The 18,697-nt window shown below is 50.4% G+C and overlaps 1 protein-coding gene across 1 annotated transcript in view; it reads right to left on the reverse strand.

The window, feature by feature from the left end:
- Positions 1 to 17,338, reverse strand: part of LOC116958025 (uncharacterized) — a 29,154-nt gene extending 11,816 nt beyond the window's left edge. Inside the window, exons 1-2 of the mRNA XM_076058210.1 lie at positions 16,829 to 17,338; positions 6,923 to 6,984 (exon numbers count right to left, since the gene is read on the reverse strand). Of these exons, the coding sequence (XP_075914325.1) occupies positions 6,923 to 6,984; positions 16,829 to 17,271 (505 nt within the window). The 5' untranslated portion in view covers positions 17,272 to 17,338. The remainder of the gene's footprint in view (positions 1 to 6,922; positions 6,985 to 16,828) is intronic.
- Positions 17,339 to 18,697: the final 1,359 nt, after the last annotated feature.

The raw sequence follows: 18,697 nt of genomic DNA on the forward strand, positions 1-18,697 counted from the left end.
GAGAGATTAGCGTGTTAATGTGAGAGAGATCAGCGTGTTAATGTGAGAGAGATGATCATGTTAATGTGAGAGAGATGAGTGTGTTAATGTGAGAGAGATTAGTGTGTTAATGTGAGAGATGAGCGTGTTAATGTGAGAGATTAGCGTGTTAATGTGAGAGATGAGCGTGTTAATGTGAGAGAATAGCGTGTTAATGTGAGAGAGATTATCGTGTTCATGTGTGAGAGATTAGCGTGTTAATGTGAGAGAGATTAGCGTGTTAATGTGAGAGAGATGAGCGTGTTAATGTGAGAGAGATTAGCGTGTTAATGTGAGAGAGATGAGCTTGTTAATGTGTGAGAGATTAGCGTGTTAATGTGAGAGAGATGAGCGTGTTAATGTGAGAGAGATTAGCGTGTTAATGTGAGAGAGATGAGCTTGTTAATGTGTGAGAGATTAGCGTGTTAATGTGAGAGAGATGAGCGTGTTAATGTGAGAGAGATGAGCGTGTTAATGTGAGAGAGATTAGCGTGTTAATGTGAGAGATTAGCGTGTTAATTAGAGAGATGAGCGTGTTAATGTCAGAGAGATGAGCGTGATGGTGAGCGGGCCCGGGTAAAACTACGTGGCCGGGAGTCAGAGCCATTCCATGTACACCTTGGGGTGCGACAGGGATGTCCTCTGGCTCCCACATTATTTAACATCTATTTTGACCACGTAGTTCGTGAAGCCTTCAATAGCTGTACCGGGGGAATCTCCATATGGTACAGATATAATGGGAGGCTAATCGATGCCCGGGTGCGGTCAAGGGATGGCTCCCTATTGCTCAACCATGTTATGTATGCCGATGATTTGGTAATAGCTGCTCATTCAGAGGAGGAGTTGGAGACGCTGCTACTGAGACTGGAGCGTGCCATTAAGAGGTGGGGCCTTACCATCAGCCCCACCAAAACTAAGCACCTGCCTGGGTATTTTGTACCATCGGACACTCCACCCCCACAACTCCCAATCGGTGATGCGGCAGTTGTGGAGAGAGTGGAGAGTTTCCCAGACCTAAGCGGGCGCGGCACGGGGCTAGAGAAGAGATGGAGTGATGTAGTACAGGAGGACGTGGAGCTGAGTGGACTTGCCGATGACTGGTACCAGCGGTGTCAAGATCGGCCTCTGTGGAGGAGGCTCGTGAAGGATGCTACTGGGCAGTTGGAGGTAGTCGCCCTCCAACAACAACGGAGGGCGGAGGAGCGATGCTCACAATAACGAGCGGAGCGCCGGGTGGCTAAAGCACAGAAGGTTGGCACAATAAGGGGCACAGGTGGTGCATCTGCCAGTCATCTCAGTCACTCGACCCATGGCACCTGGGTCTGCCACGTGACCTCCTGCCAGCGGGCATTCGACACTCCACGTGGCCTCGAGGTGCACATAGCCTGGCACAAGCGTCGTGGTGACGTCACCGCCACTTAGTGGCGAATGGCGGTTGTTGTTGTGTATGTGTGTGTATGTGTGTGTGTATGTGTTGTCTCTCTCTGCTTGTGTCTGTCTGTGTGTCTATGTTGTGTGTCTCTCTCTGTGTGTCTCTGTGTGTCTATGTTGTGTGTCTCTCTCTCTGTGTCTCTGTGTTGTCTCTCTCTGTGTGTCTCTGTCTTGTCTCTCTCGCTGTGTCTCTTTGTTATCTCTCTGCTTGTGTGTCTGTCTGTGTGTCTATGTTGTGTGTCTCTCTCTGTGTGTGTATGTCTGTGTGTCTATGTTGTGTGTCTCTCTCTCTCTGTGTCTCTGTGTTGTCTCTCTCTCTCTGCTTGTGTGTCTGTCTGTGTGTCTATGTTGTGTGTCTCTCTGTGTGTCTCTGTGTTGTCTCTCTCTCTGCTTGTGTGTCTGTCTGTTTGTCTATGTTGTGTGTCTCTCTCTGTGTGTCTCTGTGTTGTCTCTCTGCTTGTGTGTCTGTCTGTGTGTCTATGTTGTGTCTCTCTCTGCTTGTGTGTCTGTCTGTGTGTCTATGTTGTGTGTCTCTCTGTCGTTGTGTCTCTGTTTTGTCTCTCTCTGCTTGTGTGTCTCTCTGTGTGTCTCTGTTGTGTGTCTGTGTGTGTGTCTGTGTTGTCTCTCTCTGCTTGTGTGTCTGTCTGTTTGTCTATGTTGTGTCTCTCTCTGTGTCTCTTTGTTGTCTCTCTGCTTGTGTGTCTGTCTGTGTGTCTATGTTGTGTGTCTCTGTGTGTGTGTCTGTGTTGTCTCTCTCTGTGTGTGTCTGTCTGTGTGTCTATGTTGTGTCTCTCTCTCTCTGTGTCTCTGTGTTGTCTCTCTCTGCTTGTGTGTCTGTCTGTGTGTCTATGTTGTGTGTCTCTCTCTGTGTGTCTGTCTGTGTGTCTATGTTGTGTCTCTCTCTCTGTCTCTTTGTTGTCTCTCTGCTTGTGTGTCTGTCTGTGTGTCTATGTTGTGTGTCTCTCTCTGTGTGTCTGTCTGTGTGTCTATGTTGTGTCTCTCTCTCTGTGTGTCTCTGTGTTGTCTCTCTCTGCTTGTGTGTCTGTCTGTGTGTCTATGTTGTGTCTCTCTCTCTCTGTGTCTCTTTGTTGTCTCTCTGCTTGTGTGTCTGTCAGTGTGTCTATGTTGTGTGTCTCTCTCTGTGTGTCTGTCTGTGTGTCTATGTTGTGTGTCTCTCTCTGTGTGTCTCTGTGTTGTCTCTCTCTGCTTGTGTGTCTCTCTCTGTGTGTCTCTGTGTTGTCTCTCTCTGCTTGTGTGTCTGTCTGTGTGTCTATGTTGTGTGTCTCTCTCTTGTCTCTCTGCTTGTGTGTCTGTCCGTGTGTGTCTCCGTGTCTGTGTTTTGTCTCTCTCTCAAATTTAGTTCTACCTGATGACGACTGCTCGTGTTGCAATCGAAACGTCCTACTCTCATCATTTAATTTATTTTCTTCCTACGTCACTTCACCGAAGGACACGCAGGGGTAATTCCCGCAGTCACGAAAGCTTCGAATCAAGTTACAACCCTTACAAACCCGGGGTTCCACAGCTCGGTGCGGCTATCTGTTCGCTCTGTGCGTTGTGTGCGTGCGCGTTAGTGCAGCGAACGGGCCAGCCTGCACACACGCTGTCTGACCCAACGACATCGGGCTCCGATCAACCGACGAACGTGGAGAAATCACCGGGACTCCCATCAACGGACCCCGATCCCCTGTCTAGGCTCCTCCTTCATTTCGCTGGGCGTGGTCTCGCCCCGCCCTCGGCCACGCCCCCTGTTGTATCAGGTCAGGAGACCACCCCCCCTACCCCACCCCCCCCCGGCTCCCAGTCACGTGTCCCTCCATTACCCGGCGATCAGCAGGACGTTGTGAAATAGTGGCCGGCGCTAACCGTAGGGCGACAACATTTCACGTCACTACGCTTGTGACAGTACCCCAAGCAAGGAGGTCTCACCGATTGTAAGAATTATCGGAACCATCGCACCAAATGAGCCACACGGGCACAGACGCTAACGCCGGCACCAACGCGTCAATTGAAGGCGCAGACTGAGGATCATTCGGCGGATGGACAGGAAGGGCTTAGGAAAGATGGGCACGCCGGACACCAAATCTCGATCCTGCGGCTCATATCAGAGAAGGAATAACGTGCGCAACAAGGACTGACACCGACTCTGCAGGATATACGTCAAAGGTCAAAGTCAGCGGTAAAGTCACCACGTAGGTAAATTTTTTTTAAATAAAACAACAAAATTCTCACGACGTTTCCGGCCGCAACACAACTCGGCCTTCATCAGGTGAAGGGACCAGGCTGTCTCGAGGACAGCGCTGGAGTGAACACACAGAGCCATGCTCAGACCGCGGACCTTTAAGCTGTGTGAGAGGGATTAGGGTGCCTTGACAAAGGAATTAGCATAAAAAAATTAGCATTTGATTGGCGGACTTAGCATGATGAAAGGTGTAGCACAGTGATCGGCACCGGCGGTGCACCCGCCTGTGCTGCGAAAAGTTTGGGGTACCACTACTTGCAAAACAAATATACTGTGCCAATGAAAATTAGTTTAATGTTTGGTTCGATTTAGAACACCTTTCCAATGGTTGCTTAATTTGAAACCATCTTCTCGGTTTGAAATTGCGTCCGTGCTTGTAGCTCTGAATTGCCTCGCGAACAAATCTCCGATAAAAAACCCGTGGGTTTGCAAAGAACCTTCGTGTCGGAGAAAATTATATCGTGTGTTGTGATTTTTGTTGTTTTTGTTTTTTTACCAACTACGGCGACTTTACCGAAAGGAACCAAAGAGTAAGGATCCTTGCAGTCACGAAAGCTTCGAAATCGAGAAGCCAGCAGGAAAGTTTGGACGTTGAAATAGGAGAATGGTATGAGACAGGGAGATCCCCCTGTCACCAAACAACTTCGTCACATTGCTTGGAAAGAGTAACGGATGCCATTCTGGAAAGATTGGACGTTGAAATAGGAGAATGGTATGAGACAGGGAGATCCCCCTGTCACCAAACAACTTCGTCAAAATTGCTTGGAAAGAGTAACGGATGCCATTCTGGCAAGTTTGGACGTTGAAATAGGAGAATGGTATCAGACAGGGAGTTCCCCCTGTCACCAAACAACTTCGTCAAAATTGCTTGGAAAGAGTAACGGATGCCATTCTGGCAAGTTTGGACGTTGAAATAGGAGAATGGTATGAGACAGGGAGATCCCCCTGTCACCAAACAACTTCGTCAAAATTGCTTGGAAAGAGTAACGGATGCCATTCTGGAAAGATTGGACGTTGAAATAGGAGACTGGTATGAGACAGGGAGATCCCCCTGTCACCAAACAACTTCGTCAAAATTGCTTGGAAAGAGTAACGGATGCCATTCTGGAAAGATTGGACGTTGAAATAGGAGACTGGTATGAGACAGGGAGATCCCCCTGTCACCAAACAACTTCGTCAAAATTGCTTGGAAAGAGTAACGGATGCCATTCTGGAAAGATTGGACGTTGAAATAGGAGACTGGTATGAGACAGGGAGATCCCCCTGTCACCAAACAACTTCGTCACATTTGCTTGGAAAGAGTAACGGATGCCATTCTGGAAAGATTGGACGTTGAAATAGGAGACTGGTATGAGACAGGGAGATCCCCCTGTCACCAAACAACTTCGTCAAAATTGCTTGGAAAGACTAACGGATGCCATTCTGGACATCGACACACACACACGGGAATTCCCGTGCAATGGAGAAAGAACACACAACCTGAGATTCGCCGACGACACAGATCTGATGGACGAAAGCTACGGGGATGTGGTCATACGCTGAATGCGTCACGCAAGGATGCAGGACTGAGGATTGGCGTGGAAAACACAAAGGTGGCAGAGTTCGGAAGGGAGGACATTGGCGAACGAATAATAATGATGATAATAAAGAGCGGCAAAATTGTGCACGTTAGGGAATTCGTATAGTTGGCAGGTCTGCTGACGTGGGAGATCGACTGCACGAGAGACAGAGCGAAGATTGGAAAGGCAAAAGGAGTAATGGCAGGATTCAATTATATCTGGGGAAGCAGTGCAGGATGTAGCAGTGTATAGTGTAGCGTATAGTAGTGTTGTATATAGTGTAGTGTATAGTGTAGAGTATAGTGGTGTTGTATATAGTAGTGTATAGTGTAGTGTATAGTAGTGTAGTGTATAGTGTAGTGCATAGTAGTGTAGTGTATAGTGTAGTGTATAGTAGTGTAGTATATAGTAGTATAGTGTATATTAGTGTAGTGTATAGTGTAGTGTATAGTAGTGTAGTATATAGTAGTGTATAGTGTAGTGTATAGTAGTGTTGTATATAGTAGTGTATAGTGTAGTGTATAGTAGTGTAGTGTATAGTGTAGTGCATAGTAGTGTAGTGTATAGTGTAGTGTATAGTGTAGTGTATAGTAGTGTAGTATATAGTAGTATAGTGTATATTAGTGTAGTGTATAGTGTAGTGTATAGTAGTGTAGTGTATAGTGTAGTGTATATTAGTGTAGTATATAGTAGTGTAGTATATAGTAGTGTAGTGTATATTAGTGTAGTGTATAGTGTAGTGTATAGTGTAGTGTATAGTAGTGTAGTGTATAGTAGTGTTGTATATAGTAGTGTATAGTAGTGTAGTGTATAGTGTAGCGTATAGTAGTGTAGTATATAGTAGTATAGTGTATATTAGTGTAGTGTATAGTGTAGTGTATAGTAGTGTAGTGTATAGTGTAGTGTATATTAGTGTAGTATATAGTAGTGTAGTATATAGTAGTGTAGTGTATATTAGTGTAGTGTATAGTGTAGTGTATAGTGTAGTGTATAGTAGTGTAGTGTATAGTAGTGTTGTTTATAGTAGTGTATAGTAGTGTAGTGTATAGTGTAGCGTATAGTAGTGTAGTATATAGTAGTGTATAGTAGTGTAGTGTATAGTGTAGTGTATAGTAGTGTAGTGTATAGTAGTATATAGTGTAGTGGAAAGTATGCAGTAGTGTAGTGTATAGTAGTGTAGTGTATAGTGTAGTGTATAGTGCAGTATATAGCAGTGTATTGTATAGTAGTGTAGTATATAGTGTATAGTAGTGTAGTATATAGTGTATAGTAGTGTAGTATATAGTGTAGTATATAGCAGTGTAGTGTATAGTAGTGTAGCGTATAGTAGTGTAGTATATGGTGTATAGTAGTGTAGTATATAGTGTAGTATAAAGCAGTGCATTGTATAGTAGTATATAGTAGTGTATTGTATAGTAGTATATAGTAGTGTAGTATATAGTAGTGTAGTGTATAGTGTAGTATAGTATATAGTATAGTATATAGTGTACATATAGTAGTATATAGTGTATATAGTATATATTGCAGTATTGTAGTAATATGTATGTTGAACTTCTTTTGCACCTTACGTTGACAGCCGTGCTAATCGGAGGCGCGGGGGGAGGACAGAAACTTTAAAACGATAACACGAAGCGGTTTGAAAGAAGTGCATGATGTGCTGCGATTTGCTCACCCTCTGTTCTGAAACTCCTCACGGTGTTTGCGGATGGGATAGCGGAGCGATCAGAGAGGAATCTGTAGCAACATCACCACCATCCGCGCGGGCATCAACAGCAGCAGCAGAACGAGCATCATTAGAGGCAGCAGAATCATCAACAGCATCACCATTGTCATCAGCACCACCATCTCCATAACCGCCACCTTCAAAACCACCACCATCACCAAAGCATTCACCATCATCACCACCACCACCACCATCACCAATGCATTCATCATCACCACGACCACCACCAACACCACCTTCATAAACACAACCTTCAACAATGCATTTGCCATCATCACCACCGTCAACAACGCATTTGCCATCATTACCAAAACATTCATCACCACCACTATCACCACTTTCATAACCACCACCTTCAGAACCACCATCACCATCACCACCACCATCACCACCACCACCACCATCACCAATACATTCATCATCACCACCACCCCTTTCATCACAACCACCTTCATAACCACTGTCTTCAGAACCACCACGATCACCACCACCATCACCACTACTACCACCACCACCACCACCTTCAGCACTACCACTATCACCACCACCACCACCACCTTCAGCACTACCACTACCACTATCACCACCACCACCACCACCTTCAGCACTACCACTATCACCACCACCACTATCACCACCACTCTCACCACTACCACCACCACCTTCAGCACTACCACTATCACCACCACCACCACTACCACCACCACCACCACCACCGCTACCACCACCACCACCTTCAGCACTACCACTATCACCACCACCACCACTACCTTCAGCACTACCACTATCACCACCACTACCACCACCACTACCACCACCACCACCACTACCTTCAGCACTACCACTATCATCACCACCACCACCACCACTACCTTCAGCACTACCACTATCACCACCACTACTACCACCACCTTCACCACCACCACCACCTTCAGCACTACCACTACCACCACCACCACTACCTTCAGCACTACCACTATCACCACCACCACCACCTTCAGCACTACCACTATCACCACCACTACTACCACCACCTTCACCACCACCACCTTCAGCACTACCACCACCACTACCTTCAGCACTACCACTATCACCACCACCACCACCACCTTCAGCACTACCACTATCACCACCACCACCAACACATTCACCACCTTTAGCACTACCACTATCACCACCACTACCACCACCTTCATCACTACTACTATCACCACCACTACCACCACCTTCACCACCACCACCACTACCACCACCACTACCACTATCACCACCACCACCACCACTATCACCACCACTATCACCACCACCACCTTCAGCACTACCACCACCACCACCGCCACCGCCTTTAGATCCACCGTGCATCAATGCATGCCACTGCCTCGCGACATATTTTTTTATTTTATTTTTTTATTTTTCACCGCTGTCCATTTAAGTAGCGCAGTCGCCAGAGCCGTGTTAAGGGGAGCGCGATTGGGCCGCCCTGGCTGAAACCCAAAAAGCCAGCAGACGAGGCCTCAAGGTCGCAGGCCCACCCTCAACATCCATGGAGAAACACGCTGAGCTCTGCGCCATCGCGCCCAGGATTGAGCCACTGGTGCCCTTCGAGCAAGCCGGCCTTTCCACCTGCCAGCAATTGCCGTGTAGCAGATTCCTTTACCCCTACCCATCCACCCACCCCGGCCAGCTCCGTCGAAGCTGGATTCCAGTGGGAGCAAATAACAACAACAACAACAAAAATAAAAGGGGGGCCGGTGCCGCACAAGACAAACCGCGCTCATCCACCCACGGCACCGTCCTGTTGATATTAAAAAAAAAACTCCTTTGTCGGGGGGCGTTGTTGCATCTCCCACCCAGCTTAAGAAGGCAGCTGCCAAGCCCAGCGGCGGCGTTCACCCACGCGCTGGAAGGCCGCTTGGCGTTTTGGTGTGGCCGAAACGTCGTGAGAATTTTATCTTGTTGCGGGGTTTTTTTTAATTATCGTTTTACTGTTTCCCTTCTGCGTGGCGGGTGACTTCACCGAAAGCGCGTTATCGATGTGCCGCCGTCCAACGCTGAATGCGCTGAGCTCGATGCTCAGCAATGGAAGCTTCCTGGGCACGCCTTTACCCGGGGTAGCTAGGCACAAGCCGTGCAAACAAAAAAATAAAAAAATAAAAATAAAAACGATGTCAATTATCAAGGGGTGCCTCTGCGGATGTTGTATGCTTTAACTTTTAGCGTAGCTATTTCTGTGGCCAGTCACAAGCTAATCACTCAGCTATTTCAATGCTAAATTCTCCTGTTTGATTTGTACTAGGTGCCTCTGTGGATGTGTAGGCTTTAACTTTTAACATAGCTATTTCTGTGACCAGTCACAAGCTAATCATTCAGCCATTTCAATGCTAAATTATATGCTAATTCCTTTGTCAAGGGGTGCCTCTGCGGATGTGTATGCTTTAACTTTAACATAGCTATTTCTGTGACCAGTCACAAGCTAATCCCTCAGTTATTTCAATGATAAATTCTATGCTAATTCCTTTATCAAGGGGTGCCTCTGCGGATGTGTATGCTTTAACTTTTAACATAGCTATTTCTGTGACCAGTCACAAGCTAATCATTCAGCCATTTCAATGCTAAATTCTATGCTAATTCCTTGTCAAGGCGCTTTGTTTCCTCTCACACAGCTTAAAGGTCGTGATCTGAACGTGGCTCTCTCACTCCAGCGCTGTCCTACCAGACAGTCTCGTCCCTTCACCTGATGAAGGCCGCTTGTGTTGTGGCCGAAACGTCGTGAGAATATTATTATTGCGTTATTTTATTTTATCAATTTATTATTTTATTCTCATTCTACGTGACGGTGGTGACTTTACCGAAAGAACCAAAGAAGAAGGCTCTGATCCTGTCTAACATCATCCCGCAAACGTGCACGTGCGAACGACGTAGACGATGGCTGCTCAGAGAATGAACCTGACATCCGTCGGTGGCACATGGAAAATTAGCGCCCCTATTAGAGACCCTGGCCGAATCCATCCCAAAAAGGACCGTCTCAATCGTCTCAACGACCTCGACAGAAACCAACACCGCAGTCGAGAAGCGACTTTCTGTGCTAGCCAGCGTCAAAAATGAGCCGTTATCCCAAGCGCTTAGACGTGACATTGGACACAGAGAGAAGCCTCATTCGAAAAAAAAAAATTTTTTTTGGGAAAAATTGAAAAGTTGAAAAAAATCGCGCGCGAAATTTTTTTTAAATAAAATAAAATAAAAACTTTAAAGCCAAACTGGCCGGTGCAGCGTGCTCGGACATCCGCGTTGCTCCAGTGTCGGATGCTGATCGCCGGTCTTGCTCATCGAGCGCCAACACAAAGCAATTCGGCACCCAGATGACAACAGGACTTTGGGGTACATTTCCATTTAAAGCTTTCGTGACCAGCGAGGATTCCATCTTCTGTGGCTCTTTCGGCAAAAAGTCGCCGCCACGCAGAATGAGAATAAAAATAATCAATTGGATAAGATAAAATAACGCGATTAAATTCTCAACAGACTCCGGGATGAGGAGGCTCAACTAATCGAGTCTCTCGCCGTTCTGAAGAGATGTCGCGACTCTAAGCTTTAAAGGTCGCAATCTGAGCTTGTGGCTTTCTCACTCCAGCGCTGTCCTACCAGACAGTCTCGTCCCCTTCACCTGATGAAGGCCGCTTGTTGTTGTGGCCGAAACGTCGTGAGAATATTATCGTGCTATTTTATTTTATCAATTTATTATCTTATTCTGATTCTACGTGGCGGTGACTTTGCCGAAAAAGCCAAAGAAGAAGGACTCACTGAGTGTTCCATTCAACCTGCTTCAGAACAGCGACCGGTCACTGGGCGCACACACACACAGCTACACACACAGCTACACACATACACACCTACACACACACACACACCTACACACACATCTACACACACACACACCTACACACACACACCTACACACACACACCTACACACACACACCTACACACACTCCTACACACACACACACCTACACACACACACAGCTACACACACACACAGCTACACACACACACACCTACACACACACACAGCTACACACACACACACACCTACACACACGCACACCTACACACACACCTACACACCTACACACACACCTACACACACACACCTACACACACACACAGCAACACACACACACCTACACACACACCTACACACACACACCTACACACACACAGCTACACACACACACAGCTACACACACACCTACACACACACACCTACACACACACAACAACAACAACAACAACAACCGCCATTCGCCACTAAGTGGCGGTGACGTCACCACGACGCTTGTGCCAGGCTATGTGCACCCTGAGGCCACGTGAAGTGTCGAACGCCCGCTGGCAGGAGGTCACGGGGCAGACCCAGGTGCCACGGGTCGACTGACTGAGATGACTGGCTGATGCACCACCTGTGCCCCCTACTGTGCCAACCTGCTGTGCTTTAGCCACCCGGCGCTCCGCTCGCTGTTGTGAGCGTCGCTCCTCCGCCCTCCGTTGTTGTTGGAGGGCGACTGCCTCCAACTGCCCAGTAGCATCCTTCACGAGCCTCCTCCACAGAGGCCGATCTTGACACCGCTGGTACCAGTCATCGGCAAGTCCACTCAGCTCCACGTCCTCCTGTACCACATCACTCCATCTCTTCTCTAGCCCGTGCCGCGCCCGCTTAGCCCCCTCAATCCGGCCAAACAAAAGCTGTTTCGGCATGCGGTGGCTGGGCATGCGGGCTACATGACCCAGCCATCGCAGCCTTGCCTGCCGGAGGAGCTCACCGATGGGACCCTGCCCAGATCTTTCAAGGATTTGTGAGCTCCTCACACAATCCAGTCTGGTTAAACCCAGGATGGATCGGCAGGTCAGCCTAAATGTTTCTAACCGGCGAAGATGTTCCATTAGGGGGGTCCACGTTTCGCAAGCGTAGAGAAGGGAGGGAATGACCGTGGCCGAGAAGACCTGAAGCTTAGTGCGGAGCGACAGACCAGGTAGCTTCCACACAGCGTTACGCAACCGATGAAAAGATATTGCCGCTCGACTGATTCGGAGTGAGACCTCTGCTGTTAAACTGGAGCCAGTCATAAGCACACTGCCCAGGTATGGGAAACTCTCCACTCTCTCCACAACTGCCCCATCACCGATTGGGAGTTGTGGGGGTGGAGTGTCCGATGGTACAAAATACCCAGGCAGGTGCTTAGTTTTGGTGGGGCTGATGGTAAGGCCCCACCTCTTAGTGGCACGCTCCAGTCTCAGCAGCAGCGTCTCCAACTCCTCCTCTGACTGAGCAGCTATTACCAAGTCATCAGCATACATAACGTGGTTGAGCAATAGGGAGCCATCCCTTGACCGCACCCGGGCATCGATTAGCCTCCCATTATATCTGTACCATATGGAGATTCCCCCGGTACAGCTATTGAAGGCTTCACGAACTACGTGGTCAAAATAGATGTTAAATAATGTGGGAGCCAGAGGACATCCCTGTCGCACCCCAAGGTGTACAGGGAATGGCTCTGACTCCCGGCCACGTAGTTTTACCCGGGCCCGCTCACCATCATGAAGGTCCTTAATGATCGTGAGCAGAGGGTCAGGTACTCCAAAAGCACGAAGAACGACCCAGAGCCCAGGCCTACTGATGGTATCATAGGCCTTGACCAGGTCAATAAAGCAGAGATGTAGGTCTTGTTGGAATTCCCTACACCTCTGCTGTAGCAGACGGACAGAAAATATGGCATCTGTGCAGGACCGCCCTTTCCTGAAACCGCATTGGGGCTCCGCAAGCCTCTCCTCAGCATGCCTGGCAAGGCGATGCTGAATAATCCTTGCCAGGACCTTTCCCGGCACACTGAGGAGTGAGATGCCCCTGTAGTTGTTACAGTCTGTGCGGTCCCCCTTCTTAAAAAGGGGGACCACCAGGGCATCCTTCCAATCCTGCGGAACCCGTCCAGTGGTCCAGACTGTTGTTATGATGTCATATAGGGCAGTCTGTGCACAAACGCCACCCTCCCTCAGCATTTCGCTTGGGAGATCATCTCTGCCCGCTGCCTTTCCTGGTCTCAGACTCCGGATCGCCTTCAATACTTCCTCAGCAGATGGCACCTCAGCCAGCCACTCACAGGGGGTGACTTCATCCAATATTTGAGGCACCGCAGCCTCAGCAGGGTCATCCTCACTTTGTGCCACGATGTTTTCCTGGCTGTGGGATTTTCCCTCCCCCAGGACCTCACAGAAATGCTCAGCAAATCTGCGAACCTGTTCCTGGGGGTCGGAAATTGGATCACCGTTTTTTCCCCTAATGATGGTAATAGGTGTGGCGCTGCAGGTTACTTTTTTGATGGAGTTAAATAGCGATTTGTGATCACGGGCCACTGAGGCAGACTCCATCTCCTCAGCAACCCGCGACCACCACCCATCCTTGCAGCGCCTCACGGCTCTCCGAACCTCCGAGCGAAGGCTGCGGTAAGCCTCCTCATTCTCTGACGTGGGATTCTGTAGCCGATGACAGTGGGCCTGTCGCTTTTTCTCAACCATCCTGAACAACTCCTCTGTCATCCAGGGTGTCTGGGGAGGTCTGGACCGCGTACCCAAAGCAGCCATTGCAGCTGCATGAGTCACAGTCCTAAACCTCGCCCATTTACCCTCGACATCAGGAGGAGTCGGGGACGATGCCAATCCCAGCCGCAAGCGATGATGAAATTCTCGCTTGCAACTTTCATCAGATAACTGAGACCAGGCCACTTTAGGTTGGAATGGGGTCCTGGGTGTACACCCACCACCGGAGTGGAAGAATGGCAGGCGCATCTTACAGATGACTAGTCGATGGTCAGAGGGCAGATCAGCTCCACGGTAGGTCCTGGTGTCAAGGACATGGGCTCGCATTCGCTGGTCCGTCACTATGTAGTCCAGCAGATGTTCTTGCTTGGACCCGGCATGCATCCATGATGTTGTGTGGATGCGCCGATGCCGGAACAGCGTGTTGGTAATTACAAGCCCATGGGCTGCACAAAAATCTAGCAGCCTCCTACCGTTGTTATTGAGCTGATCTGGCCCATGCCCTCCAATCACTCCAGACCAGGTGCCAGTATCATGACCAACTCGGGCATTGAAGTCACCCAACATGATGACTCTATCCCGAGGGGCCACTTTAGCCAGCACCTGTGACAGGAGGTCATAGAAGGCATCTGACTCATCGGCTTTGCCTGCATCCCTCCACGGATGTTCATCTTCGGTGGGGGCATAAGTAACCACGACCACCATTCCTCGCCTCCGGTTGATGGGAAAGCGAGCCCAAAGTAGCCTGGGGCTTACAGCTTCCCACACCTCACCGCCACGCTCCCACGCCCCCTTCATTCTTTTATTCAAAAGAAGACCCACACCCTGTTGTTTGGCAGTCTGCTGCCCCGAGTAGAGGACTGTCCACCCCTCATGGTGGCAGGAGCCAGAGCCGGTCCACCGGACCTCCTGAATGCCGCATAGATCCAGGCGGTACCGGTCCAGCTCCCGACAGAGGAGTGGCAGCCTCTCCTCTGCAGTGAGCGTTCGAACATTCCACGTGGCCACCCGTAGTGGCTTTTCGTTGTTTCTGGAGTAGCCCCGAGGGTAGGTATTCAATCTCCTGGCTCCGCCAATTGGGGTTTGGCCAGGAGACGTCATAGACGCCTGGCCCCCCGGGGCCTCCGGCACAAGCTTAGTTGTTACATATTTCACTTTAATTCGTGGTTTTGTGGTAATTAATTGAAGGTGGAGGGGTTACCAGCCCCTCGCACCCGTCCAGAGCCCCCGTTTAGCCCCTGTGGTGGACACATATGCCATGAGGGGAGGAGCCAATCAAAATTGGAACTCCCCCCACAGCACTGTCCACGACAGAGTTGCCCGTCCGGCACCGCGAGGAGGTAGGGGGTTGTTTTGCCGGACTACACACACACACACATACACACACACACCTACACACACACACACACCTACACACACACCTACACACACACCTACACACACACCTACACACACAGCTACACACACACAGCTACACACACACACACACACACCTACACACACACCTACACACACACACCTACACACAGCTAAACACACACCCCTACACACACAGCTACACACACACACACCTACACACACACACCTACACACACACACAGCTACACACACACACACCTACACACACACACCTACACACACACACTCCTACACACACACCTACACACACACACACACCTACACACACACCTACACACACACACAGCTACACACACACACCTACACACACAGCTACGCACACACACACCTACACACACACACCTACACACACAACAACAACAACCGCCATTCGCCACTAAGTGGCGGTGACGTCACCACGACGCTTGTACCAGGCCATGTGCAGCCTGAGGCCACGTGAAGTGTCGAACGCCCGCTGGCAGGAGGTCACGGGGCAGACCCAGGTGCCAAGGGTCGACTGACTGAGATGACCGGCTGATGCACCACCTGTGCCCCCTACTGTGCCAACCTGCTGTGCTTTAGCCACCCGGCGCTCCGCTCGTTGTTGTGAGCGTCGCTCCTCCGCCCTCCGTTGTTGTTGGAGGGCGACTGCCTCCAACTGCCCAGTAGCGTCCTTCACGAGCCTCCTCCACAGAGGCCGATCTTGACACCGCTGGTACCAGTCATCGGCAAGTCCACTCAGCTCCACGTCCTCCTGTGCCACATCACTCCATCTCTTCTCTAGCCCGTGCCGCGCCCGCTTAGCCCCCTCAATCCGGCCAAACAAAAGCTGTTTCGGCATGCGGTGGCTGGGCATGCGGGCTACATGACCCAGCCATCGCAGCCTTGCCTGCCGGAGGAGCTCACCGATGGGACCCTGCCCAGATCTTTCAAGGATTTGTGAGCTCCTCACACAATCCAGTCTGGTTAAACCCAGGATGGATCGTAGGCAGGCCAGCCTAAATGTTTCTAACCGGCGAAGATGTTCCATTAGGGGGGTCCACGTTTCGCAAGCGTAGAGAAGGGAGGGAATGATCGCCACAACCTTCATCACTACCACCATCACCAGCGCATTTAGCACCACCACATTCCACACCACCACCACCACCAGCGCATTCACCACCACCACTTTCACCACCACCACCACCACCACCACCACCACCACCACCACCACAACCTTCATCACTACCACCATCACCAGCGCATTCACCACCATCACCAGCGCATTCACCACCATCACCTTCATCACCACCACCACCACCACCACGTTCATCACTACCACCATCACCAGCGCATTCACCACCACCAGCGCATTCACCACCATCACCTTCACCACCACCACCTTCACCACCACCACCACCATCACCACCACCACCACCACCACCACCAGCGCATTCACCACCACCTTCACCACCATCACCTTCATCACCACCACCACTACCACCTTCACCACCACTATCGCCACCATCACCACCACCACCACCATTACCTTCATCACCACCACCACCATCACCACCATCGTCACCACCACCACCACCACCACCACCTTCACCACCACCTTCACCACCACCACCACCACCATCACCTTCATCACCACCACCACCATCACCACCATCGTCACCACCACCACCACCACCTTCACCACCATCACCACCATCACCACCATCACCACCACCACCACCACCTTCACCACCACCTTCACCACCACCACCATCACCTTCATCACCACCACCACCACCACCATCACCACCATCGTCACCACCACCACCACCACCACCTTCACCACCATCACCACCATCACCACCATCACCACCACCATCACCGTCATCGTCACCTGTTGTAAAGTTGAAGCATGAAGCGCCTCTCCATCAACAGACCCGGGTCACCACGAGCAAAGTCGTCATCATCATCATCATCGTAAGCATCATCATTGGCGCCATCATCATCAACATTGATATCACCATCATCACCATCACGTAATGATGATGTGGATGTTGATGTTATTGGTGGCGTTGATGATGATGATGACGACGACGTGGATGATGTTGCCGTTGATGTTGAAGGTCTTTGTGATGGAGTTGCCGACGTTGATGACGTTGACGACGTTGAATTCGACGACGCCGCTTGAGTGAACATGGCGGCTTCCGTCGATGCTGTCGACGGCTGCGACGGCGATGACGTCGACGGCGACGTCACAGACCGCCGTGACGTCACAATCGCCAGAGGTCCCCCACGTGCGCACAGCAGCGCCAGAAGGACGAGGAGGAGGAGGTTCATAACGGCCAGGTCCTCAAGTTCAGCTCAGCTCACCGTCACCCTCCCTCACCGTCACCCTCCCTCACCTCACCCCCCGTCACCACCTCACCTCACCTACCTCACCTCACCTCACCACACCTCACCCACCCCCACCTCACCCCACCACCTCAATATCTCCCTAGACCCCCGCAGATTCAGAAAGTTCCAATGGATTTCTTTCCCAGAAATGTTTCGGGCAAATAAAAAAATCGTTAATGATGTTTTACTTTTGGGTTGGATCGTGTAAATAATAAGAATGTGTCGTCGTTAAAACCACCACCACCAGCACCACCACCACCACCACCACCCGACAGAACCAATATAGCAAGGAGGGTGTTTGTGTCACGTGACACAAGCCTGGCACAATAATGTTTACTACTTCAGCACGAAGCGGTTGCGGTGTTGTGTCGGAGAGTTAAACCCCGCACGGCAACGGACATTGAGAATCCTCACGACTGCAAAAGCCTCCCAATTTCGACGCCTTAGGCTCTGCTTTCAAGATATTCGCGTTTCGAATTTTCGCAGGTTTGCGGGTTTGCGAGTCAGGCGTTAGATTTTTGGGCTCGTTCGACGTTCAATCCACACCCAGGGGGTCCAAAGTTGCCCCAGGTTTGTATCCCCGGAACAATTCAAAATAAGTTTCTCCCGAAGTTAAGAGCCGGCGGACAATCCCCAATAGGCAGCGTCCAGACGTTTTCACTTCACGCCAGCCCCGGTGTCGGACTCCTGCCTCTGTTCCAGACGGCTAGGGTGCCGAGGACAACCCCCCAAGGGCTCGACCCCGAGAGGGGGTTTAAGCGTTGCGAGATGGCAGCTTGACGTGCAGACGCAGGGGTGCGCGGTAGCCCGGGCGTTTCCAGTCCAGAAGGGAGGTTGAGTTTGGGGGTTTCTCTGTGCGTGCATCTGTGCCCGTCGTGGCTCTGGGCGTTTTGTGTGCGTGCTGGCTGGCTATGGTCTCAAGCGGTTACCTGTGTTTGTGTGTGTGTGCGTGTTTGCTGTGCGTGCATCTGTATCTGTCGTGGCTCTGGGTGTTTTGTGTGCGTGCTGGCTATGGTTTCAAGCGGTTACCTGTGTGTGTGTCGCTGTGCGTGCATCTGTGCCCGTCGTGGCTCTGGGTGTTTTGTGTGCGTGCTGGCTATGGTCTCAAGCGGTTACCTGTGTGTGTGTGTGCGTGCGTGTTTGCTGTGCGTGCATCTGCATCTGTCGTGTCTCTGGGTGTTTTGTGTGCGTGCTGGCTATGGTCTCAAGCGGTTACCTGTGTGTGTGTCGCTGTGCGTGCATCTGTGCCCGTCGTGGCTCTGGGTGTTTTGTGTGCGTGCTGGCTATGGTCTCAAGCGGTTACCTGTGTTTGTGTGTGTGTGCGTGTTTGCTGTGCGTGCATCTGTATCTGTCGTGTCTCTGGGTGTTT

The sequence above is a fragment of the Petromyzon marinus genome (genome assembly GCF_048934315.1).
Source record: "Petromyzon marinus isolate PM22_M1 ecotype Great Lakes invasive population chromosome 68 unlocalized genomic scaffold, UKy_Petmar_22M1.pri1.0 chr68_unloc.1, whole genome shotgun sequence".
Lineage (NCBI taxonomy): Eukaryota > Metazoa > Chordata > Hyperoartia > Petromyzontiformes > Petromyzontidae > Petromyzon > Petromyzon marinus.